The sequence below is a fragment of the Colobus angolensis genome, unplaced genomic scaffold, assembly GCF_000951035.1.
Source record: "Colobus angolensis palliatus isolate OR3802 unplaced genomic scaffold, Cang.pa_1.0 Scaffold130, whole genome shotgun sequence".
NCBI lineage: Eukaryota > Metazoa > Chordata > Mammalia > Primates > Cercopithecidae > Colobus > Colobus angolensis.
The window spans coordinates 3,000,347-3,022,742 of record NW_012114253.1 but is presented as its reverse complement, the minus strand read 5'-3'; the positions used below and the strand labels follow the sequence as shown (position 1 = coordinate 3,022,742).

At 50.3% G+C, this 22,396-nt stretch overlaps 1 protein-coding gene and 1 pseudogene across 3 annotated transcripts in view; both read right to left on the bottom strand.

Annotated features, from left to right (window-relative positions):
• Positions 1 to 22,396, bottom strand: part of CAPZB (capping protein (actin filament) muscle Z-line, beta) — a 146,419-nt gene that overhangs the window by 45,670 nt on the left and 78,353 nt on the right. For both annotated transcript variants that reach the window (XM_011934022.1, XM_011934023.1), the window contains exon 3: positions 2,028 to 2,149. In XM_011934022.1, the coding sequence (XP_011789412.1) occupies positions 2,028 to 2,149 (122 nt within the window). The remainder of the gene's footprint in view (positions 1 to 2,027; positions 2,150 to 22,396) is intronic.
• LOC105506018 lies at positions 8,673 to 9,396 on the bottom strand (annotated as a pseudogene). Its single transcript, XR_001000856.1, has one exon. The product of XR_001000856.1 is annotated as an uncharacterized LOC105506018 (transcript).

The following is a 22,396-nucleotide window of genomic DNA, read 5'->3' as shown; positions in this document are numbered from 1 at the left end:
GGTACATGCCTATGGTCCTGTGCAGTGGGCCATGTTTGCACCACTGCACTCCAGCCTGGGCGACAGAGCAAGATGCTCCCAAGAAGGACAGCACCTGGACACCGTGCCCGTGACCAGCAGTTCCAGGCACAGAATGAGCCCTTCAAGGATGAACCTGACGAGCCTCAGGGCTGTATCACCATCTATATGCTGTGACATCTGCAGCCACATCCCCAGCCGAGACCTCTCTCCTGGAACTCCACGTGGTACCTCCACAGCCTACCTGGTATCTCCACGTTGATCTAATGGGCCTCTCAAGCTTCAGCTGTCCCTATGCCAGCTCCTCCCTGAGTCCTCCTCACCTCAATCAACAGTGGCTCAGGTCTGAAGCCTTGTGATCACCCTTCACACCCCACCTCCTCTCCTTCCATCCCCACCCATCTGCAGAGGCCGCTGGCTCTACCTTTAAAAGTGACCTCAAATCTCACCACTTCTCACCATTTCAACTTTAGTCTGTGGTCTGAAGGAGGGCAAAATATATTCTCTACCTAATTTTCATTTGAAGCTAGGAAAGGGACATGATTATAAAACTTGTCTAGTCTCTTATAAGTCAGTATTAAACTTTTTACATATATGACAAGGCCTGTGCCATTCAACATTTCATGTGTGTTACTTCTTTTATCCCCCCAAAAACAACGCTGTGCTAACTTTTATTACCCTCAGCCTGGGCTTCAAGACCCTGCCAGACCTGCCCTGGCCATGCCTCCTCCCTCATCTCCGCCCCCACCGCCCTCCCCTCACTGCCTTCTCCACCTCTGGCCTTCTGCCAGCTCGATCCTGGCGAGCTCATCACCCAGAGCCTCAGCACCCAGCACGCTCTTCCCCAGACCTGGACCTTTTCATCCTCCAGTTCCCACTTGTGGGAGAGCCTTCCCTGCCTGCCTGTCCTCTCCCTCTCTCCCACTGTCCTCTTTATTTTCTTTAGAAAGCATTCTGTTGAGTAAACAAATACTATTATTTCCATTTTACAGATGACAAAACTAAAAGACCAGCAACAAGAAGGGATTTGTCAAAGTCCCACTGACACAGGGAGCTGTGCTGGTCTGAAGCCCACACTGGCTGACTCCTGATCATTTTTTCTGCTTTGACTTCCCAGAAGCGTTGCCGCGTCTCCAAAGAGAGCATTAGGGTGAAGCTTCAAGACAGCCCAGGTTCTGTGGCCGCCAAATAAACCTAAAGCAGGCTGTGTTCCTCTACTCTTCTCCAAGGCAGTGACTACTACAATTCATCATGGAAACACTGGGCTAGTTTAAGAATTCTCACTCTTGAAAAATAGAGGTATAACTCCTACATGCTCTTAAAACCCAGCACAGACATCACCTCCTTCAGGAAGTCCTCCTGGAGTTGACCATGGCCTCTTCTGTGCTGCTCTCCCACCCTGAACAGACTTTGCACTGGCTGTATGAATCACATCATACAGTTATCAGTTACCCAATGTGTCTCCTATGCTAGACCTGGTGATCAGACACCCAGGGCAGGGACTCATGTCAACTTAGTTATTTACAGCCTTGGGTGAGGTGATGTAAAGAGAGAAGAGAGTTGCGTATCTGACAGAGCTGCGTCCGTAGATCCCTTAACCACAGAGACCCTCCCTGCCCTCAGGATCCTCATCATAGGCACACTCTGTACGCTGCCCTTTGCAGGCCTGAACGCAATTATAACAGAACAGCTGTTTTCGGGAACAACATCCCTCTCCTGTTAGACTGGAAGATCCATAAAGGCAGGGGGCCTTTTGTCCACTGCTCTATCTCCCATGCTTGTGGGTGGCACTCCTCACACATCTGCTGCATGACTGAAATAACAGATGGAAGGAGGAGAAGAATGGGGAGGACAAAAGAAGAAAAGAGAGGAGGGCAGCCAACAAATGGAAGGAAGGCTGGATGGGCTGCCAGCTGCCCAAGTCCAAGGTCCCCGTGCTCTGCAGCAGGCACCCACGGCAGCCCGCATGCGGCTGGTGTGCCTGCTGCATACCCGGGGCATGAGCTCACCGATAGGAGTCCCCATCTCTGTTGTAGTCACACAAAAGGTAATCCTTTCCCACCACCTTGTCTCTGGCAATTTTCAGTGGCTGGTCAACAGAAGACAGAAGATCCTCACATAGACTGGGGACCTGGCAGAGAGAAAGGACAAGGTCGAAACAGAGGTTAAAATAGCACACCAAACGCAGGTGGCTAACAATACTGCAGCCATATCATGGTCAGTACCTTTAACATCTGGCCCTGGGTACTGAGCCAAAATTATGGGCCTGTTCTTTTCTTTTCCACATGTGTCTGACACCAACTGTGTCCCTCTATTAAGAAACCCATTCTTGAATTGCAGCGGTGCGTGATTTTCAATACGGTCTTCCTTCCAAAAACTGTGTGCAGCTTTAACGACCTGGTCACCAGGGTGGCCTAGTAAATTTCAGTGTGTATGTGCTTGGTATTGGTCTCTGGTGGGCAAAGTACAAGCTGAAGTCCTGAGAAGAAGGTCAACATTTCAAATACACAGGAATCTAAAGAACTCGGAGTAGAATAACTCGTCCGTGCCGGGGAACTCCCACAGGCTCCCATGCTGGGTGGAGTCTCCAATACTTTCCAGGCCCCTAGCCAAGTGTTACCAGTTGGCTTGTAGAGTCAACTCTATCTGTTGCAAAGACAGCTTCACCCCGGCTCCCACAGCACGGAGCCCCAGTGGGCTCATCCCTGGCTGGCCGGCCAGGAGGCTGCCTCACCAAGAAGGATGACCCTGTGGTTGGGGGCTGGCAGGACTCAAACTCTGGGCCAATGCTGCGACTCTGACACAAGGCTCTGCAAGTAACCAGGCCACTGGCCTCCTCCTCCCAACTCAAACATCAATTTCTACCAAAATCTCCCAGACAGGGATGGCAGCACTTTCAGAAATGGATTCCTTCAGGCTTGAGTCACTTCCATGCTATATTTTCAATGTGCTGACTTATTTGTTTCATGGGCCTGGGTTTATGGGGGCCCCACCGTATCATTTACCGGAAAGTGCCTGCCAACTGCACTAATAACCCTTCCCAATGGAAAAAGTTAAATTGTACGGCAAAGACAGCAGCAGAGCAGCTCAGCAGGTGGGATGATAGTGACAGTGGTTCCTGTGTTCTTCCAGAAGACCCTTGCCACCATCCAAGAGATGGACAGGGACAGGGAGTCCCACCACCACAGAGACCACCCAGCCTCCATGGGCTCCTCCACTGCCCCTCCAGGGTGCCTTAGAACTCAGCTTGGAAAGCAATGTCCAGCACAACTAAAGGACTGTAAACCTGCCTCGTGACTCACAGAAATTCTGGCCTTGGTGAGATGATCTGTTTCTTGCACAGGGGACAGCGCCCAAAGAGACAGACATCCACCACCAAGCCCTCTGTACAATATGCTGGGCTTACAGCTGTGAGCCCCCGGGCCTGGCCCGTACCTGCGCTTGTTTTCAGAATTCTTTCTCCATGTGTATCTGCCCTTTCCAAACAAACATAATAAAAATGGGTGTTACTTCCAAAGTTGGTTTTGGTGATAATATCATGCCCCTTACCATTTCCACGTGCCTGCCATGCACCACGCACTATGGTAGGCCCTTTATAGAGAGCATATTGTTGACTTGAAAGCTCACACACATTCTGCAAAGTGGCTATGCAAAGCCCCATTTTACAGATTAGAGTTGAGGCCCGGAGTCATTAAGTTACCCAAGGGCCACACAAGAAGCAAATAGTGAAGACAGAAAACAAAACCAGGGCCAGATGAGTCCAAACTCCCTTCTCCTCCCCTTCTAACTTTGGTTTAATGTCCAGCTAACGGGAAGGACAGTGCATGCCAAAGGCACCCTATGGTGGCAAAGAGCCCTCTCCTAGCCCCAGTCCTGCTCAGCTGTGGCCACAGAGCCCTTCACCTGGAAGGAAGTTCTGGTTGAGGAAGGAAGGTCTAACAGCTTCCACCCAAGGCCATCTGGGACCTGGAAGGGGCCTTGCTGGGCTGCCACAGCCAGTGAAGCCACCTCGCCTAACACATCACGCCTGTCCCTAATCTCCTCCATTTATAATACTGGGCTGTTGCCTTGGCTTATCTGTTGGGCCTCAACTTTTGCCCGGAACCCATTCTCTCTGGTTGGAGTCCTGACACCATCAGCCCAATTTTTCCTCAATTACAGCAGAGACTGAGCAAATAGGGTCTGAAGTTAGACTTTCTGACTCCACTGCATACAAGTAGCTTTATGGCCTGGGTAAGTCATTTTACTTCTCTACTAAGACTTGGTTTCCATACTTGTAAAATGGAGATAATAAAACCAACCCATCTGGGTGCCCATCCCCATGTGATTTTGAGGAGTCACATGAGATAATGCATCAGTGTTCAGAGCAGAGCTGGCACAGGGAAATGCACGTATGTTACTGACTGACATATTCAGTCTCTGACATATTCAGACTGACATATTCCTCTCCCTTCCTTTAGACAGTATCATCTGTCACCTGTTACTCTCAGATAGCAACACTAGCCTGGATCACACCTGAATTCACTGTGCTGCTTCAGGCACGGGGTACACACGTACCTGTGAGGATCCGGTGCTTCACTCTAGTTCCGCCTGCAGCCAGCTGCTTCCCTCCTCCCACCAGAAACACTGCTTGCAGCCAAGTCGCCCCAACATAGGAAAGCTCACAAGAAAATGGGGTTTGGTATAAAAGAGGCTTGACTCTACTCCTATCCAAGAGATTCATCTATGAATCAAAAGCATCTGAATAATTTCTTCCTAGCACTTAACACCAGGTGGAATATTTTTTGATTGATCAGTTGTCTGTATCCCTCACTAGAATGTAAGTTTTACTGGGGCAAGGACTTCAATCTTATTCACTGCGGGATTCTCAGTGCCTGTAGCTGTGCCTGACACACAGCAAATGCTTAATATATTTGGGAGGAAGGAAAGAAAGGAAGGAGGAAAGGAGGAGTTTTACAACACGGAGCCTTCCAAACTCCAATCAACTTTATTTTTAAATTAATAAATTGGCAGGTAATAGGAATCTTTAGCAAAAGCACTTGTCCAGAACTAAATCTGAATGGATGCTGATGACAAGCTTCACGTGTGGTTCCAACCACTCTCAGATACGAACCATGGTGTGGTAGGAAAGCACTGAACAAAGAGAACCGGAGCTGTCATGAAAGCCCTGGCATTTTTATTAACATACGACCTCAAGGAGCCACAGCAATGGTGGAAAGAGTGAGAACGAAGAGACCTGGGTTCTAGCCTCTGCTCTGCTGTGAGCTGGCCACGGAACCTTAGGCAAAGACCAAGATGGTCCATTTGCGAAACACAGTAGAAGAGCTGCATGGAGACAGACCACCCTTGAAGATCTGTGACAGGACTTCTGAAAGCCACTATGCCAGGTACTAACCAGCCCCAGAAAAACATATATTTAAACTGGAACTCAAAAACTGGCACTGCTTGTCCTACAGTGAAAAGCATCTGGGACTTGATATAGCCAACTGACTTCACCCAAGCAGGCACTGTTTTTGCCTTTTGGAACAACTCGCAAGTTGGGCCATAGTTTTGGCCACATTTCCATCAGCCCTGTTTCTTTTGATGAAAGGCAATCTGCTCTGAAATAGTAACATTTTTGTTGTCATGGGAAATGAGAAGTGTGGAATAATGCATGGTGTGCCCACAGACTTGGACCACAGCAGCCAGCCAAAGGTGCATGAGTCATGACCTGGCACCACCACTGATCCCATCTCATACCCACGCCATCTCTCTGCCTCTGCCCGAACATCCTCAAACAACCACACGGTTCCATTCACCACTCGCTGAAAATGCACATGCATTCCTCCACTTAAACATCTTCCCCATTGAGGGCTGCCGGATAAAATAGAGGAAGGCTGGTTCAGTCTGAATTTTAGATACACAAATGAATAACATTTTAGTATGAATACTTCCTAAACGTTACATGGGTCATGTGTGTTCTTTTTTATTCTCAATGAGATGGAGTCCAGCTCTGTCACCCAGGCTGGAGTGCAGTGGTATGATCTTGGCTCACTACGACCTCCGCTTCCTGGGTTCAAGTGATCTTCTTCCCTCAGCCTCCCCAGTAGCTGGGACTACAGGTGCATGCCACCATGTCTGGCTAATTTTTGTATTTTTAGTAGAGATAGAGTTTCATCATGTTGGCCAGGCTGGTCTTGAACTCCTGACCTCACGTGATCTACCCATCTCAGGCTCCCAAGGTGCTGGGATTACGGGCATGAGCCACTGCGCCTGGCCAGGTCATGTATTTTTCTTTTTTCTTTTGAGAAGGAGTCTTGCTCTATCGCCCAGGCTGGAGTGCAGTGGCGCGATCTCGGCTCACCGCAAGCTCTGCCTCCCAGGTTCAGGCCATTCTCCTGCCTCAGCCTCCTGAGTAGCTATGATTACAGACGCGCGCCACCACACCCAGTTACTTTTTGTATTTTTAGTAGAGAAGGGGTTTCACCATGTTAGCCAAGATGGTCTCAATCTCCTGACCTCATGATCCGCCTGCCTCAGCCTCCCAAAGTGCTAGGATTACAGGCGTGAGCCACCGTGCCTGGCCAGGTCATGTATTTTTATTTACTAAATCTGACAGCCAATCCCTCACTGCTCTCTTAAATCTTACTGATCCTTCAGGGCCTGGCCCAAACTCCAACTTCTTTATCAAGATGCCAAATTCTTCAGAATTCCTGCAGTAACGCTACTATCGACTGAATCCTGAATGCTTTGGGGATGGCGGTTCTAATACCATCAACGGCTTTCACACCTTACTCCTTCCTCACCACTTAGCATTTTTCACTGTGAATTGACTCCACACCTACAGAGGCCAAGACAGGCCCTTCAGCCTCAGCACAGCATCACGCCCACAGCAGCAGGGATCGGTCAATGCATGTTGATTCCATGTAAGTGGATATTAATCCTGTGGTCTGAGGTCATATTACAGAACCAGAATAAAGACAGTGTATCTCGGTAATCTAACCAGTCCCTACGCTCATCTGAACCCTGGCCCCCGCCCCCTACTCATGTCGAGTGCTTAGAGCAGTGGAAGAAATCACATTAAGTGTCACGGGCCATGGGTTTGTACAGCGATTTAAATGAAACGACAGGTCCAAACAAAGCCGAGAGTTCACTCTGGGGTGCGTGTGGCACTGGCTCTGTCGCCTCCAAAGCCAGGGAGGGCCTCTGAGAAGGAGTGGTGCCGACATGCGGCAGCTGGATGGTTTCTGTCTAAACCACCCATCTGAACTGCCTAACAGCCTTGGAGAGGACGTTCAGATAACACCAAAGGTGTCAGACCAATCCAGGCTGTTGGGGGGATTTAAACATAATTCCCAGTGACTTGGAATAATAAACACTACACTGGTCAGGACGGTGCCTGTCGTCTTTCTGGTGGGGAGTTCGGGGCTCCACCACTTCCTCTGCTGCCACAGGAGTGTGCCCACCCCGGGGAGCAGGAGCCGCAAGTCTTTCACCACCGATACTTTCGCCGGGCTCAGCGGTACCCGGGGGGCCACTGGAAAGACGGGTAGGGAGTGGGTAAAGTGAACTAGGGCAGGAAGAAGAAAAACCCCCAGAAGGTAGAAGGTAAGGGAGAGACTAGGACGCTATTAGCAGTGGCCTCAGGTGACACCTGAATAATAATCTGCAGAAGGACCAGGTAATCGTAACAGCCCTGTCCTGCGAGGTGGGCACTATGCTAGCAGCTCTCCCTGCCCTCCCCTATGATCCTGAAAACTGCTCTCCACGCAGACATGCGCTCCCGTCCTTGTTTTAAAGAAAGGGAAAAGGGGCCTTAGAGAAATAACTTGACCAGAGCCACGGAGCTAGGGGCCAATGTCCGAGGAAGGACATGCAGACCCAGCACAGTTAGGTTGAAAAAGAAACGAAAGACGTTCTTGCTTTTGCCCAAACTGAACCTTTTCTTTTTTTTTTTTTTAAATCACCCAACCCAACAGCTGATCACACGAAGAGATACAAATCAGAAGTTTCCGGTCACAAGTGAGGTTCGTGTTTATGCCGCCATATGGTTCTACTTTGCCTCTTCCTCTTCTCCATTAGTTATTAATGTTGAAAAAAATTGTTCAACCAGAAAAAGAAACTTGAGATGAACCTTTAAAAAAAGCACAAAAGCCGGACCAGCTCAGACCCACGGAGTCTAACCCACGGCGCCCTTGTCTTTAAGAAGTGCACCCTTGTACCTCAGTTTTTTAAAAAATGGCCAAATGAACACATTCCATCTTTTGATCTGCCCGTTGGCCGAGAGCCCACCACCAGCGAGATAGGAATCAAAAACAGACTGCGTACTCGGGTGCGCTCAGAGGAAATCGCCACGCCAGGATGCCGCAGCTGCTGACGTCCAGCAGAGGGCTCTGTGACAATGTGTTCCTTTCATTTTTGCAGAAGGCCCAAAACTTTCTGAAAAAGATAAAAGTGGTTTCAAGCGGCACGCACACGAGTGTCAGAAGCAGAATCCACAGCGTGGCGTTCGGTAACAACACCAACCTTGACACCAAACGGCCTCAAATCCTGGGTCGGTCACGTGCTGGCTGAGCATAACCTTCCCAAGTCTCTGGAACTGGGGGTTACGACACCCATGTCAAGGAGAAATTCATGCTGTTCCATAAACCCCGAATGCCAGCTCCAGGCCCGTGTCAGGTGCAAGGGCTCAGCACGGGAAGAGATGGACATGGGCGGCCCTGCTCTGACAGCAAAGTCCAGCCACAGAGGCATCCCCAAGAGGTAAGGGTAGGCTGGGCGCGGTGGCTCATGCCTGTGAACCCAGCACTTTGGGAGGCTGAGGAGGGTGGATCACTTGAGTTCAGGAGTTCAAGACCAGCCTGGCCAATGTGACAAAATGCCATCTCTACTAAAAAAATACAAAAATTAGCCAGGTGCGGTGATGTGTGCCTCTAATCCCAGCTACTCAGGAGGCAGGAGAATCGCTTGAATCTGGGAGGTGGAGGTTGCAGTGAGCTGAGATTGTGCCACTGCACTGTAGCCTGAGCAACACAGAGAGACTCTGTCTCAAGAAAAAAAAAAAAGGCAAAGGCAGGAAGCAAACCGCAGGACACGACGGAAGTGGGATGCCATGGGGGGAGTCAGTAGTCTACGAGGTGGGACAGAGGTGACATGTGAATAATGACCAATGAGCCAGCCCTCCAAGACTGCAGGGAAAAATAACAGGGGCATCCCAAGCAGAGGGAAGAGCCAGCATGAGGCTCTGCTGCAGAGGCCACTGAGGCAAGTGCAAGAACAGAGAGGAGCAAAGCACGGCTGGAGTGAGACCCAGCGAGGCAGCACCTGCTGGCCCACTCCAAGTGCAAGGGCAGGCCCAGGCACACTGCTTTTCTTAAGAATTAAAAAAAAAAAAAAAAAAAAAAAGGCCAGGTGTGGTGGCCCGCTTGAGCTCAGGAGTTCGAGACCAACCTGGGCAACACAGCGAGACCTTGCCTCTACTAAAATAACAATAGTAATAAAAACAGCCAGGTATGGTGGCGTGTGCCTGTAGTCCCAGCTACTCAGGATGCTAAGGTGGGAGGATTGTTTGAACCCGGGAGGTCGGGGCTACAGAGAGCCGTGTTTGCACCACAGTACTCCAGTCTGGGTGACAGAGTAAGAACCTGACTCAAGAAAAAAAAGTGTTCACTTATGTGTAATAGGTAATACAGTCATATAGGTCAGAATTCAAAAAGGTACAAGAGCACAAGCTGGGAAAGGCCTCCCAGTGAGGGCCTGCAGGCTGGCTGCCCTTGCCTAGGGAGATGGCCTCCAGGTCGGGACCCCTTCAGTGGGGCTCCCTTCACCGGTCTGTCCAGGTGGACACGTGGCCTCCACCAGCCTATGAGAGATGCAGGGATCCCCACCCCACCACCACTGCTCAGTGTGGAGAAGACATAAGCCCGCTCCTCAACTCCCCAAGGGCAGCTTCCTTACAGGGACCTCAGTTTGCCATTAGGAACACTGAGCCACAGAAGCACAGCTTCATGTAGCTGAGGCTAGAGCTTCCAACCCATTTTGCCTAATGGCTCTCTGAGCATGGCCACCCCTGCAATGAGAAGGCACCTTCACGGGCGGCAGCTTTGCACTAGGCCTGAAAGTCACACCCGAGTGGTCAAGCTTGTTGTGGATGGGAAGCAGCTGTGCTCCCGGAGACTCAGGCAAGTGGTGCCCCTGAGTAACCAGAGGGTAGCCCCACGGGCTCCTGCTCAACCCAGGAAGCATCAAAACATATATCCTTAGGATAACAGCCACGTGAGCTAGGGTATGGCTCACCTATTTGGAAGGTGAGTCTCACTCTGTTGCCCAGGCTGGAGTGCAGAGGCGCGATCTCGGCTCACTGCAACCTCCACCTGCCAGGTTTAAGCGATTCTCCTGCCTCAGCCTCACGAGTAGCTGGGATTATAAGTGTGCACCACCACCCCAGCTAGTTTTTATATTTTTAATAGAGATGGGGTTTCACCAGGTTGGCCAGGTGCCCGCAGGACTGAGGGCACCCTCACCTGCAGATAAGAAAACCCAAGCACGGGGAAGCTGCTGGTCCCGGCTGTCCCAGCCAACACGAGGTGGAGAGGAACAAGAATCTCAATTTGAGACTGACCCAGCTCTTCCAAAGACCAGACCCCACCAGGTCAACAAAGCGAGCTACCCCCATTCCCAGTCAGGCTCAGGGGGCAGGGGAGGAAAAAAGAATAGAATCGGGGAAACTATGGGACTGTGAGGACCAAAGCTTTCTCCCCCGAGGGCCCAGTCACGGCAGACCCAAGGTGCCCAGGGTCGCCTGGGAAGGGCTGCAGGGCTGGGCTCTCCTGCCGCCTCACCACAGCCCACAGCAGATCCAACATGTGACCTTTCCAGTCTGGGCCTTGGGGACTCCTGGAGTGTGGGCAGGGGCTCAGTGCCTACCACCCCGCAGAGCCTGGTGAGAAACGGGCCCCTCGCCTGCCAGGGCCACACACAAAGGGGACTCTTCCAGTTCCAGCCTCTCTCCTCTTTAAGCAGTCCCTTGGCGCTGAGGGCCTTATTTTTTTGTTTGTTTGTTTTTGAGATGGAGTCTCACTCTGTTGCTCAGGCTGGAGTGCAGTGGCGCGATCTCGGCTCACTGCAACCTCTGCCTGCCAGGTTTAAGTGATTCTCCTGCCTCAGCCTCATGAGTAGCTGGGATTATAAGTGTGCACCACCATGCCCAGCTAGTTTTTATATTTTTAATAGAGATGGGGTTTCACCATGTTGGCCAGGCTGGTCTCAGGTGATCCGCTGCCTTGGCCTCCCAAAGTGCTGGGATTACAGGCATGAATCACCTTGCCTGGCCAAGAGCCATATTCTTTAAGTGCAAGCACAGCCTGCTTTCTTCCTGTGAAGGTTGTAAGTTGTAAGATGCACCAGTAATTATAACATCACTAAGTGTACACATTAAGTTTAAGAAGTAATTTCCCAATTTTGGCAACATTAAAACATGAGTGATGGCTGGGCACAGTGGCTCATACCTGTAATCCCAGCACTTTGGGAGGCTGATGTGGGTGGATCACCTGAGGTCAGGAGTTCAAGACCAGCCTGGCCAACATAGTGAAACCCTGTTTCTACTAAAAATACAAAAATTAGCTGGGCGTGGTGGCGCATGCCTGTAATCTCAGCTACTTGGGAGGCTGAAGCAGAACTGCTTGAACCCGGGAGGTGTAGGTTGCAGCGAGCTGAGATTGTGCCACAGCACTTCAGTTTGGGTGACAGAGCAAGACTCTGTCTCAAAATACAAAACAAAACAAAACAAACAAAAAAAAACAAAAAAAGTGAGCAAGTCACGCACCATAGAGTTGAGATAAAGGTACACGCAGCACATCTGGTGGAGTAACACAGACGTTTCTGACTGAAGATTTGTTTGACTTTGCGATGGTATTCAGTGGAAGCTATAGTCTGAATTTTGATCTTTTCCTGGGCTAGCAATGCACGGTCCAATCCTCCCTCCTGACGCAGGGAGACAGCATCTCCCGCAGCTCCCCACCAGTCCCGTGATCACAAAGGTGAGTGATGACACTCTACAGCCACTGTGCGCCAGGTACTTTCACCAAACTGTAGGCACGTTCTGAGCACGTTTAGGGTCAGCCAGCCGAAGCCACGATGCTTGGCAGGTTAGGGGGATTAAAAGCATTTTCTACTTCCAATGGGTTTTCCAGCATGTAACCCCTTCAAAGGTGCAGCAGCATCTGTACCCGCTTATATGAGGCACACGACTCAAGGCGGGGATTGTGGTTGGTTACCTAGGGTTTAACGCAAATGAGGGCCAACATTAGGAAACCGTTTTTGACCAACAAATGATTTATTCTACTTAGAAATGAGTCTTCCACATGCCATTAACAACAAAGAGTTTTTTCAGGAAACGCTAAGTCCCCTCCATCTCTTTCTTTTCTCAGACAGGTGCCCTGACCATCCAGAGATAAATAATAAACAAAAGCAGGCCTCCTGGGCTCGCTTTCAGCCATTCATACTCCAGACTCCAAAGCTTTGCCCTCTGGAAGCTCACAGCCTGGAAGGGGCCACAACAGTTTCCTAAAGAAAGGGTCAGGAAGGGGCAGAACCAAGAAGACAAATGGAAAGGAGAAATGAAAATCACTGTATTTGGGTCAACCACAGTCACACACAAGGCTCCTGTTGTCCACATGTAACCTTAAGCTTCCCTGAAGGGGATGAACCAGGCCCTCGGAGCCTAATTAAATTAACTGTTTCCTGCCCAGGCGCACAACCCATCACCCGTGTGCAGAGAAGCCAGGGTCTCTCTAAGCTGCCTGGCTGCTTTTAATTAAGGACTCATCCCTGAGAGATGAAGCACAATATACACAACCACCTTCGAGTCCCCAGAATGGAAGTCATCTTGGACTCAATGCTGAGAACTGCCTGCAGTCCCCCAGCCAGCAGGACTGCCGCCTACAGCCAGGGGATGGCCTCGGGCTAAGGAGCACAGGGAGGCTCCCCCGCACCCCTGCCCTCCACCCAACGTCCTGCATGTCTATCCAGACCACCTTCCTTCCCAGCACTCCACCTAAGTCATCTTTCAGGGTCTGATTTGGCCACGCCCACCTCTTCTACTGCAACCTCCCAAAGCTGCGTCAGCAGAGGCCCTATGCTCCTGCATCCTGTGCAGGATGCGGTGTTGAGCCTCACAGGTTTGTGATGTGTATGTCTCTCCCCAGGGCAGGGATGAGCTGTCTGGACTGCCTTGTGCCTGGCTTGATGCTGGCAGGACTTCTGAAGCATTGGTGGGATGGTGGAAAATGAGGGCCGCTCAGGTCAGGTTCTGATCTTTTGAAGCCCAAGCCTGCCTTGGTGGGAAGCAAGTTCTCAGCACTTCAGCGCCTCCCTTAGAGGAGGGACTACGGGGTCTTTGGTGGGTAGGAGAGAGACCGACCCTTGATGTGGATGGCATTTCATCCTCATGACTGCCAGCCCCGAGTTGGACGAAGGTGTGCACCCACGGGGTGTGGGCTGCCGCCTGCTGTAGGGCTGCCGCCTGCTGTGGCACTGATGCTGCCCCTCGTACCCTACACAGCCTCCTCCTAAAGCCAGACCTACAGCCTTCCCAGCATGAAGGCAAGCACGGGGTAGCTGCTGTTCTCTTCCGGGACGGTCCTCAGTCCTTGGTCTGGCTTTCTTAGTCCACATTTTTATTAGGGTTATTGGCTGGATGCAGTGGCTCCTGCCTGCAATCCCAGCACTTTGGGAGGCCGAGGCAGGCGGATCACTTGAGGCCAGGAGTTCAAGACCAGCCTGACCAACATGGTGAAACCCCCGTCTCTACTAAAAATACAACCCCCCCCCCAAAAAAAAAAATTAGCCAGGCATTGTGGCGAGCACCTGTAATTCCAGCTACTCAGGAGGCTAAGGGAGGAGAATCGCTTGAACCTGGGAGGTGGAGGGTACAGCAAGCCGAGATGGTGCCACTGCACTCCAACCCGGGCAACAGAGAGAGAGACTCCATCTCAAAAAATAAAAAAAGGTGATTATCACATTGGTTTGTATTCTTCTGTCACCTGAAATCTTTTTGGGAAAAGACCAGGTAAAAATACACAAACATAACTCATATACAAGATGATTTTTCTCCAAAGACAGTGTAATTTCACAGAGGGATTCCATCCTCTGGTTTAAGTGAAAAGATACATAGTGAAACCAATTTTTTGTTCTCGTCAACATTTTAATGAAACAACATTATTCAAGGGCCTGCTGTAGGTCATAATACCCAAGAACCTAAGGACGACGTTAAGTGAGGACTCACTGAACTATCAAAGTTATGAAAGGAATAACAGCAAAGATATTTAAGTCTTACCATGCAAGAGGCATGTAACACACATCCTCATTTTATCATCACAGCAACCCTGTAGCAGGCAGGGGTGTTATCCCACATTACTGTTTACAGGTGTAAAAAACAGGCACAGGCAGGTTAAGCGATTTGGCTACAGTCACACAGCAGGTAATTCAATGAAAGCCATGCAATCCCACCCTAAGGTCATGGGGACTCTAGAATGATGCCTGGTGAGAAACCTAGCAGGCAAAATACTTCAGCTGAAAGAGTCACCAGCTGGATGGTGGCAGAGAGAAGTACTTGGCAAGATGGGGTTTTCACACAATGAGGTCAATGCGAATGGAACCTCTCAGATGAACCTCCTAGGGTAGAGCATCAAGGCCTAATTGCAGGGAGGGTAATGGGAAATCCATCCGTTTCAACATCACTGGATAAAGGGTTAGGCCTGGCCTCAGGCTTTAAAAACCACATGTGTGCCAAATGTCCACGTCTAAACTTAAGAGTTTAGGGTGAAAACTATGAATGGGCTACCATGGAAGTTACAAAATAAGAATGCAGGGGGGAAACCTGAGGGCGTGCCACCCAAATGCGGGAGGTGCCAGATGGGGCAGCACAGGAAGAGCTGTTCTTTGCCACTGATCTGGGGGGTTCATGATCGCCCAGGAGGACAGACCAATGGCATCGGGGTCTGTGGCTGACAGTCATCTGCACATTGACACTGATGGGGATGCCAGGGAAATCTCACATACTCTGTTTGGAAGAAATGAGATACCCGAGGCAGAACGTGACAGTAAGGAGTCACATGGCCAGGGCACCACGGGCAATGGTAGCGCAGGGGATACTTTGGAATCTGAAAGCCCATGAAACACCCTTGAGTCCAAGAGGATCTGCTCCAAGATGAGGAACTCCGTGACCTCCAGGGCCCATACATGGAAGTGAGCCACAGTCATCCTGCCACACCTGCTCAGTCCCCCAACGAGCCAGGCGAGGTGCTGAGTCCTGTACTCCTCACCCCATGGGTCCTGAGAGCCCCCTGGGAGGCGAATGACCTTTGAAGCCACAGCAGAGGCTGACCAGCTCAGAGCACGGAGCCACTGAGTCAGAGGGCGGAGGTCTGGCTCCCTCCAACAGATTCTCCAAAAACCCTCATGACCACAAGCTTCTAAACCTCAACGACTTACCAAGATTCCAGTAATACTTCTGCTTCTCTTCAAGTGGGAGTGTTTGTGCCATGTTTGTGTGTCTGAGTTGGGGGGTGGGTGCTGAGGTAGACCCAACAAGTCGGGTGGCTTCCCCGTTCTCAACACAAAAGTCACCCAGGCTGTCTGGCCACAATGTTTCACACTGGATTCCTTCCACTGGATGGATGTCTCATCAGGTTTTGCTGTAATTTCACTGAGTCACCCACAGAAACGACCAAGCAGGGGAGACTGGAGGGGACATCTCCAGGGAGCCATATCTGAGCTGAATTACAGGAAGTGAGGCGGGGTGTGGCAGTCAGGGCAGGTCGCAAAGCAGCCCAAGGATGAAGGTGTAGAAGGAGGGTCTGTCGGTCAAAGGCGGGCAGCGTGGGATGCCAAATGCTGATGGCTGCACAACTTTTTTTTTTTTTTTTGTCATCACTCAGACTGGAGTGCAATGGAGTGATCTCAGCTCACTGCAGCCTCCACCTACTCCCAGGTTCAAGCAATTCTCCTGCCTCAGCCTCCTGAGTAGCTGGGACTACAGGCACTCGCCACCATGCCTGGCTAATTTTTTTCTTTTTTAGTAAAGATGGGGGTTTCACTATGTTGGTCAGGCTGGTCTTGAACTCCTGGCCTCAAGTGATCCGCCTGCCTCACCCTCCCAAAGTGCCGGGATTACAGGCATGAGCCACTACACCCAGCCAGCCACACAACTCTTGAGTGCATTAAAAACCATTGGACCGTACATTTTAAAAGTGTAAATGTTATGTTATATGAATCATATCTCCAGAAAGCTGTTGTTTAAGAAGAAAAGGTGGGCCGGGCGAGGTGGCTCAAGCTTGTAATCCCAGCATTTTGGGAGGCAAGACGGGCGGATCACGAGGTCAGGAGATTGAGACCATCCTGGCTAACACAGTGAAACCCCACGTCTACTAAAAAAAATACAAAAAAACTAGCCGGGCGAGGTGGCGGGTGCCTGTAGTCCCAACTACTCGGGAGGCTGAGGCAGGAGAATTGTGTAAAACCCGGGAGGCGGAGCTTGCAGTGAGCTGCGATCCGGCCACTGAATTCCAGCCTGGGCAACAGAGCGAGACTCCGTCTCAAAAAAAAAAAAAAAAAAGAAGAAGAAGAAAAGGTGAATCAAGAGAGGATATTTTAGGCAGAGAGAACCACATGGATCCAAGACATCACAGGTAGACTTCCAGGGAACCAACAGTTTCAGAATACGAGTACGTCATGTGACCCAGGGTTAGGCTGGTAAAAAGTGACCCTGGGTGTCAGGAACCATGGGCAGTATTGTCTTTCTCCTCACTCTCAGTTGTAGTTGTTTGACTCTTCACTCTTACCACCCAGAGCTTCTCCTACATCAGAATAAACCAAGGGAAAGCAGGGACTCGCCACTGGCCTGGAGGTCAGAGCTGGTTCTGTCATGAAACGGCGCTACATGGGGCATGGGCCGCGGCTCCCTGGTCTCTGTAATGGATGGTTCTTTGAGACAGGAGCGCCTTGAGGGCTGTGAGTACAGAGGGAGGAGCTCAGGGTGACAAGCGTGGGAGAGGAAGTCTGGTCCCATCACCTTCTACCTGGTTTATTCAAGTTCTAAGATTTTGCTTGAAAAAAGGGTTGTACCAATTTTCAAAATGTTTGAAAACCATGAGATGAGATAATCAGTAAGGTTCATTTTAGTGTCAACGTCCTACAAAGTTTCATAGTTCAAGACTTGAGAGTTAATCAAAAGTTTGTGTCATCTTTCCTAAAACAAACCTTTACTGAGCAAGGTACTCTGAGGCTCCAACCAACTGTGGCCTGCCCAGCTCTTCTGCTCACAGCCTTAGGACACAGGCGCGAGCAGCTAAGGGAATTATTCACAACAAGGGGAAGAAGGAAAAGGCTTTCACCCCATAAGCTTCTCCCCTGAATGCCATGTTCAAATTTAAAACTCTTAGGGAATTTCTGTATTTGTATACAGAATCCAAATTCCCTCCTCTTTTCTCTTCCAGGAGAGATTCCGAGTCCACCCCTTGCCTGCCTCTCAGACCCCAACACCATCCTGCTTACTAAAGGGAGCCCAGTTTTCCCTGCTACCCATGGCACAGATCTTCATCAATTTCAGTGTGCCCTTCATGGATCTGGCACGTGGTCACTGGCAGTTACAGGGGGTGGTGACAGAGAGAAGAAACCCCAGGCTCCAACTACAAAACCCTGCGGGACACACAGGCTCCTCTGGGCTTCCCGGCCCACATTCCTGGCCTATTTCAAACATCAGGGAAACAGACTGAGCGTGCCATGCCCTCCTCAAGTATTTTTAACCTGTTTCCAAAACCAGACATGTTCTAAGGGGGGCGACCCAGGAATTCCTCATCCAGGGCCAGTGCCTGCCAACCGCGAGATGTTGGCTTTCTAACAGCTCTGGGGAGGGAGTGTTGTCTGCCTTTTCTGGCAGATGGGGAAGTGGGATCTCTCTCCAGTTCACTTTTACATCTCACATTGCTCATCAACCAGAGGGCAGGATCTAACTTAAAGAGATGGTCTTCAGACCCTCCTCAATGGAAGCTCTCCAAACACTGTTCTCTGGCTTCCAACAACAACAGGAGCCCATAAGGTTCCCCAAATGAAGGAGCTGGATAGATCTTGTAGGAAAAAAATCCTATGAGGCCAAGGCCAAGGAAGGGGCCTATATGCACTTCACTTGAATTATGCCTCCCAGCTCTAGGTGACAAGAACCATCTTTTTCACTGCTGGAGAGCTCAGCTTCCTATCACCTTGCCCTGATCCTGACCTGGTTCAGATTCCTCGCTTACGTACTTCTCTCACCTTGTAGCACTGCCGCACGTTAAACAGGAGGGAAAAGTTCTTTTGTTCATTTTCCTTAGAATGGAACCAAAATGATACTCCAGTAACTCCATCTAAAAGCTCAAGTGGCAGCTAACAGCACGGACACCAGGGGCATCCCTTGCCAGCTTCCAATGCCATGGTGAGAAACACGTATCATGGTTTTAAAAAAGACCAGAGAGCATTTTCACAAGCAATTCCTAAGAGACTTAAATTTCCTACACATAGGCAGAATAAAAACCAAAAAGGGGGAAAAAAAAACTTCCCCCAAACAAAAGTGAGGGCTTTGGAGGAGACTTGCTGAGTGGGCAAACATTTTGGAAAGATGGAATTTAAAACACAAACACAAAAGGGCAGAGATTTGCAGCAGAAGAGCTATGCACACAGCCGGGAGGCCTTTAATTACGGAAAGCTTTGCAAAGCCCACGGAGCATCAGCAAATCTCCCCTTGGTCTCCCGAATGGAAAGAATGTGGAAACCAATGGGTGATCAAGGAGTTTGAATTTTGCCTGACACTCTTGCTGGGAATGAAGCGTGTGGTCCTGTCTTTTGCCACCTTTTCAGCAAAAAGGTGAAAGAGGAAGGAACACCGAGCCTGGGAGAAGCCAGGCTGGATCCTCTCCTTCCTAGAGTGCTTCCTGCAGATGGCACATAGGAAAGCTCTTCTGGTATTTTAAGGCATTAACAGAATTCAGGGGAGGACTAAACAATCCCCTTAGAGCTACGTGCTCTATTGTTTGCATTTTTACAAGTCCAGGCATTTTTACAGGTATTTCCAATGAGACTGAAATGGCCTGCACAGAGGCAGATGACCTACAATAACATAAGAAAGTGAGGTTAGCCCCCTGCTCCACCCAGAGGGGACATCTGCCTATTTGGCTTCCAGGTGGTAGGAGCAGTCGTTTTCCCCAAACAGCTGATACCCTTTCAATTCTTTGCTTTCTGTATCATGAAGTACACTGGAGTTTGGAGCACAAACGCTTTAAACCAGTAATTTAACTCTACTTTTGAGGATACCCTGGATACCCTATGTCCCCAGCAGTTACAAGAAGGGCTGCCAAATCTTAACTCATAAGGGTGACAGGATCAGGAACAAAGGCCCGAACTCTCCACCATTCTCCTCTGCCAAAATCTACGAGTTCAGGAAAATGGCAAGCCAGGAGTTTACTTTAGGTTCCCTCAAGAGCAGCAGCTGTTCCCACCATGGCTGTAAAGGAGTCAATAGGAACTGAGAGACCTGAATGGTCTGATTCAGAAAGTCCCAGCTCCCTGTGAGGTCAATAAAGAACTTTGTCTCAACAGAGGCAACAAGGCCACTGACTCCCAGGAAAAGACTGATGTGGGCTTTTCTAGAGGGCAGGTAGGCTCTTGGATCAACAGGCTTACAAGGGCACATTTCTCAGTTATGATCTTAAAATTGCAGGGAACCTGCTGATCTCTGTCCCTTACCCATCTAGAAAGTCTGAGTGGGAGCTAACAGCTGATCCTCAGCAAAACCAGAGTGTGTGCCCATCACCTGCTTTTTGGTAAGGGACCCATGTGACCTGAATCAAAACTCAAAGCTCACCAGACACCAATTCACAGGCTCTATCTAATAGGGCAGAAACCCACCCGCTCCTGCTCAGTCCCTGCCCAGCTAGTTCCTTCCCACCACCCACCAGCTGTGTCTCAGGATCTGCCCACTCGAAGCTTTCCCTAGGACTCGTCTGCCAAGGGTGGGCCATGGTGTCCTCCGTGGTGCTCCACAGTGCCCATGTTCCTCATATCAGAAGCCTTGCATTCTGGCCAGGAGCAATGTCTCATCTCTGTAACCCCAGCACTTTGGGAGGCCGAGGTGGGCAGATCACTTGAGCTCAGGAGTTCGAGACCAGCCTGGCCAACACAGTGAAACCCCATCTCTACTACAAATACAAAAACTTAGCCGGGTGTGGTGGCAGGCACCTGTAATCCCAGCTACTTGGGAGGCTGAGGCAGGAGAATCGCTTGAACCCGGGAGGCAGAGGTTGCAGTGAGCCAAGACTGCGACACCACACTCCAGCCTGGGCAACAAGAGCGAAACTCCATCTTCAAAATAAAAAAGAAGCCTTGCGTTCTATCCATCCTGAGTATCTGTCTCCCACTATGGCTATGAGCTCTTTAAAGACACAACTATTCTCTTGTCACTCTGACCCTGGTGCTTCAGCTTAGGCAGGGCCTTGCATTCATAGGGGCTCAAGTAGGCGTGCACTCACTGAATGTCCACTTCAGGCTTGACAGTGGGGATATTTGTATCCCCAAGACAAGATCCCTGCCCTCCCAGAGCCAAAAGCTCCTAGGATCGAGTAACTCCCAAGAGACAGGAGAAGCAAGGGGCATGCCTGGGGGCAGGGTGGGGGAGTGAGGGAAGTTGAGGCCCCAGCAGAGGTGTAAAGATGAGCAGTTAGTGGGAGCAGAGTTGGTGTGGACATGTGTCCCAGTCAAGGAAACAGCATGTACAAAGATGCAACAAGACAGGGCACAGGCCCGGGAGTGTGCAAGACAAGGAAGCAGGAGGAAGGGACAGGGCCAGATCAAGAGCTCTTCCACCCAGATGTGTTCTCCGGGCTTGATCCCGACGATGTGAAGTCATAAAGGGACATTATCCGAAGTGCATTTTGGCAAGACTACTCCGTATGCCGAGCAGGCTGGGGCAGGCGGGGACGACAAGCAGGAAGGCCTGTCTACAGGCTATTATGATACTCCAGTAATGCAGGGAGGGGCAGTAGCAATAAACATTCATTGAACTGCTCTAAAATGAGGATTGGGACATACCTTTACACAACAGGCTGGATAAGGTGGACAGCACTCTATAAAAAAGTGACCGCTCTTGGGCAGGAACTACATCTCCACTGGCCTCCAGCAGCCTGAGCTGCACCCAGTGCCCCTCCTGCCTGCCTCCCTCCTGGACTCCAGCTGCAGTTCCTCCCTGTCACATACCCTGCTTAATGCCTGCACTGTCAAGACCCAAGAGGTGAAGTACAAGAGGTAACAGCAGTAGGCCGGGCATGGTGGCATCACTTGAGGTTGGGAGTTTGAGACTAGCCTGGCCAACATGGTAAAATCTCATCTCTACTAAATATACACAAATTAGCTGGCTGTAGTGGTATGCATCCGTAGTTCCAGCTACTCGGGAGGTGGAAGCAGGAGAATCGCTTGAATTGGGGAGGCTGAGGTTGCAGTGAGCCAAGATCGCACGACTGTATTCCAGCCTGGGAGACAGAGTGAGACGCCATCTAAAAATATATATATATATATGTATGGCTGGGTGCAGTGGCTCATGCCTGTAATCCCAGCACTTTGGGAGGCCAAGGCAGGCAGATCACTTGAGGTCAGGGGTTTTGAGACCAGCCTGGCCAAAATGGTAAAACCCCATCTCCACTAAAAATATAAAAATTAGCCAGGCACAGTGGTACAGGTCAGTAGTTCCAGCTACTCCAGATGCTGAGGCTGGAGAATCACTTGATCTCTGGAGGCAGAGGCTGCAGTGAGCCGAGATCACGCGACTGCACTCCAGCCTGGGTGACAGAGCGAAACTACGTCTCAAAAAAAAAAAAGAGGTAATGGGAGTAATGCTCGCTTGTCATTGCGAGATATGAGCTCACCTCACAGTCCCTCTCCCACCTGGAAGAAGGCAAGACCTCTCAGAGCCTGATCAAGCAGCATCCACCCACCTATCTGGCCAAACAGAGAAACACAGGCTGCTTTTGACAAGGGGCATGCACTCTTCTCCTTAAAAGGACAGCTCAGTGATCATGGGAAAACAATGGATTCCAGCCACTCCTGTCACCACCTTCATGAGATAATGAACCGAAAACCCCGCTATCCCCAAATTCTGAGGGGAGTCCACATTAGACATTCTAGGCTGTGTGATCTGAGACCAAGAGATGAGAGGGGACAGGGATGCCTCGTGGAGCTGAGCTGTGACTAAGGAGACCTCAGTCCCTGGCACTCAAGGGCTGGTGGTCCCGGCAGGTGGCAGTATATGGACAGAGTCTTTTTTTTTTCCCGAGATGGAGTCTTGCTCAGTTGCCCAGAGTGAGACTCCATCTCAAAA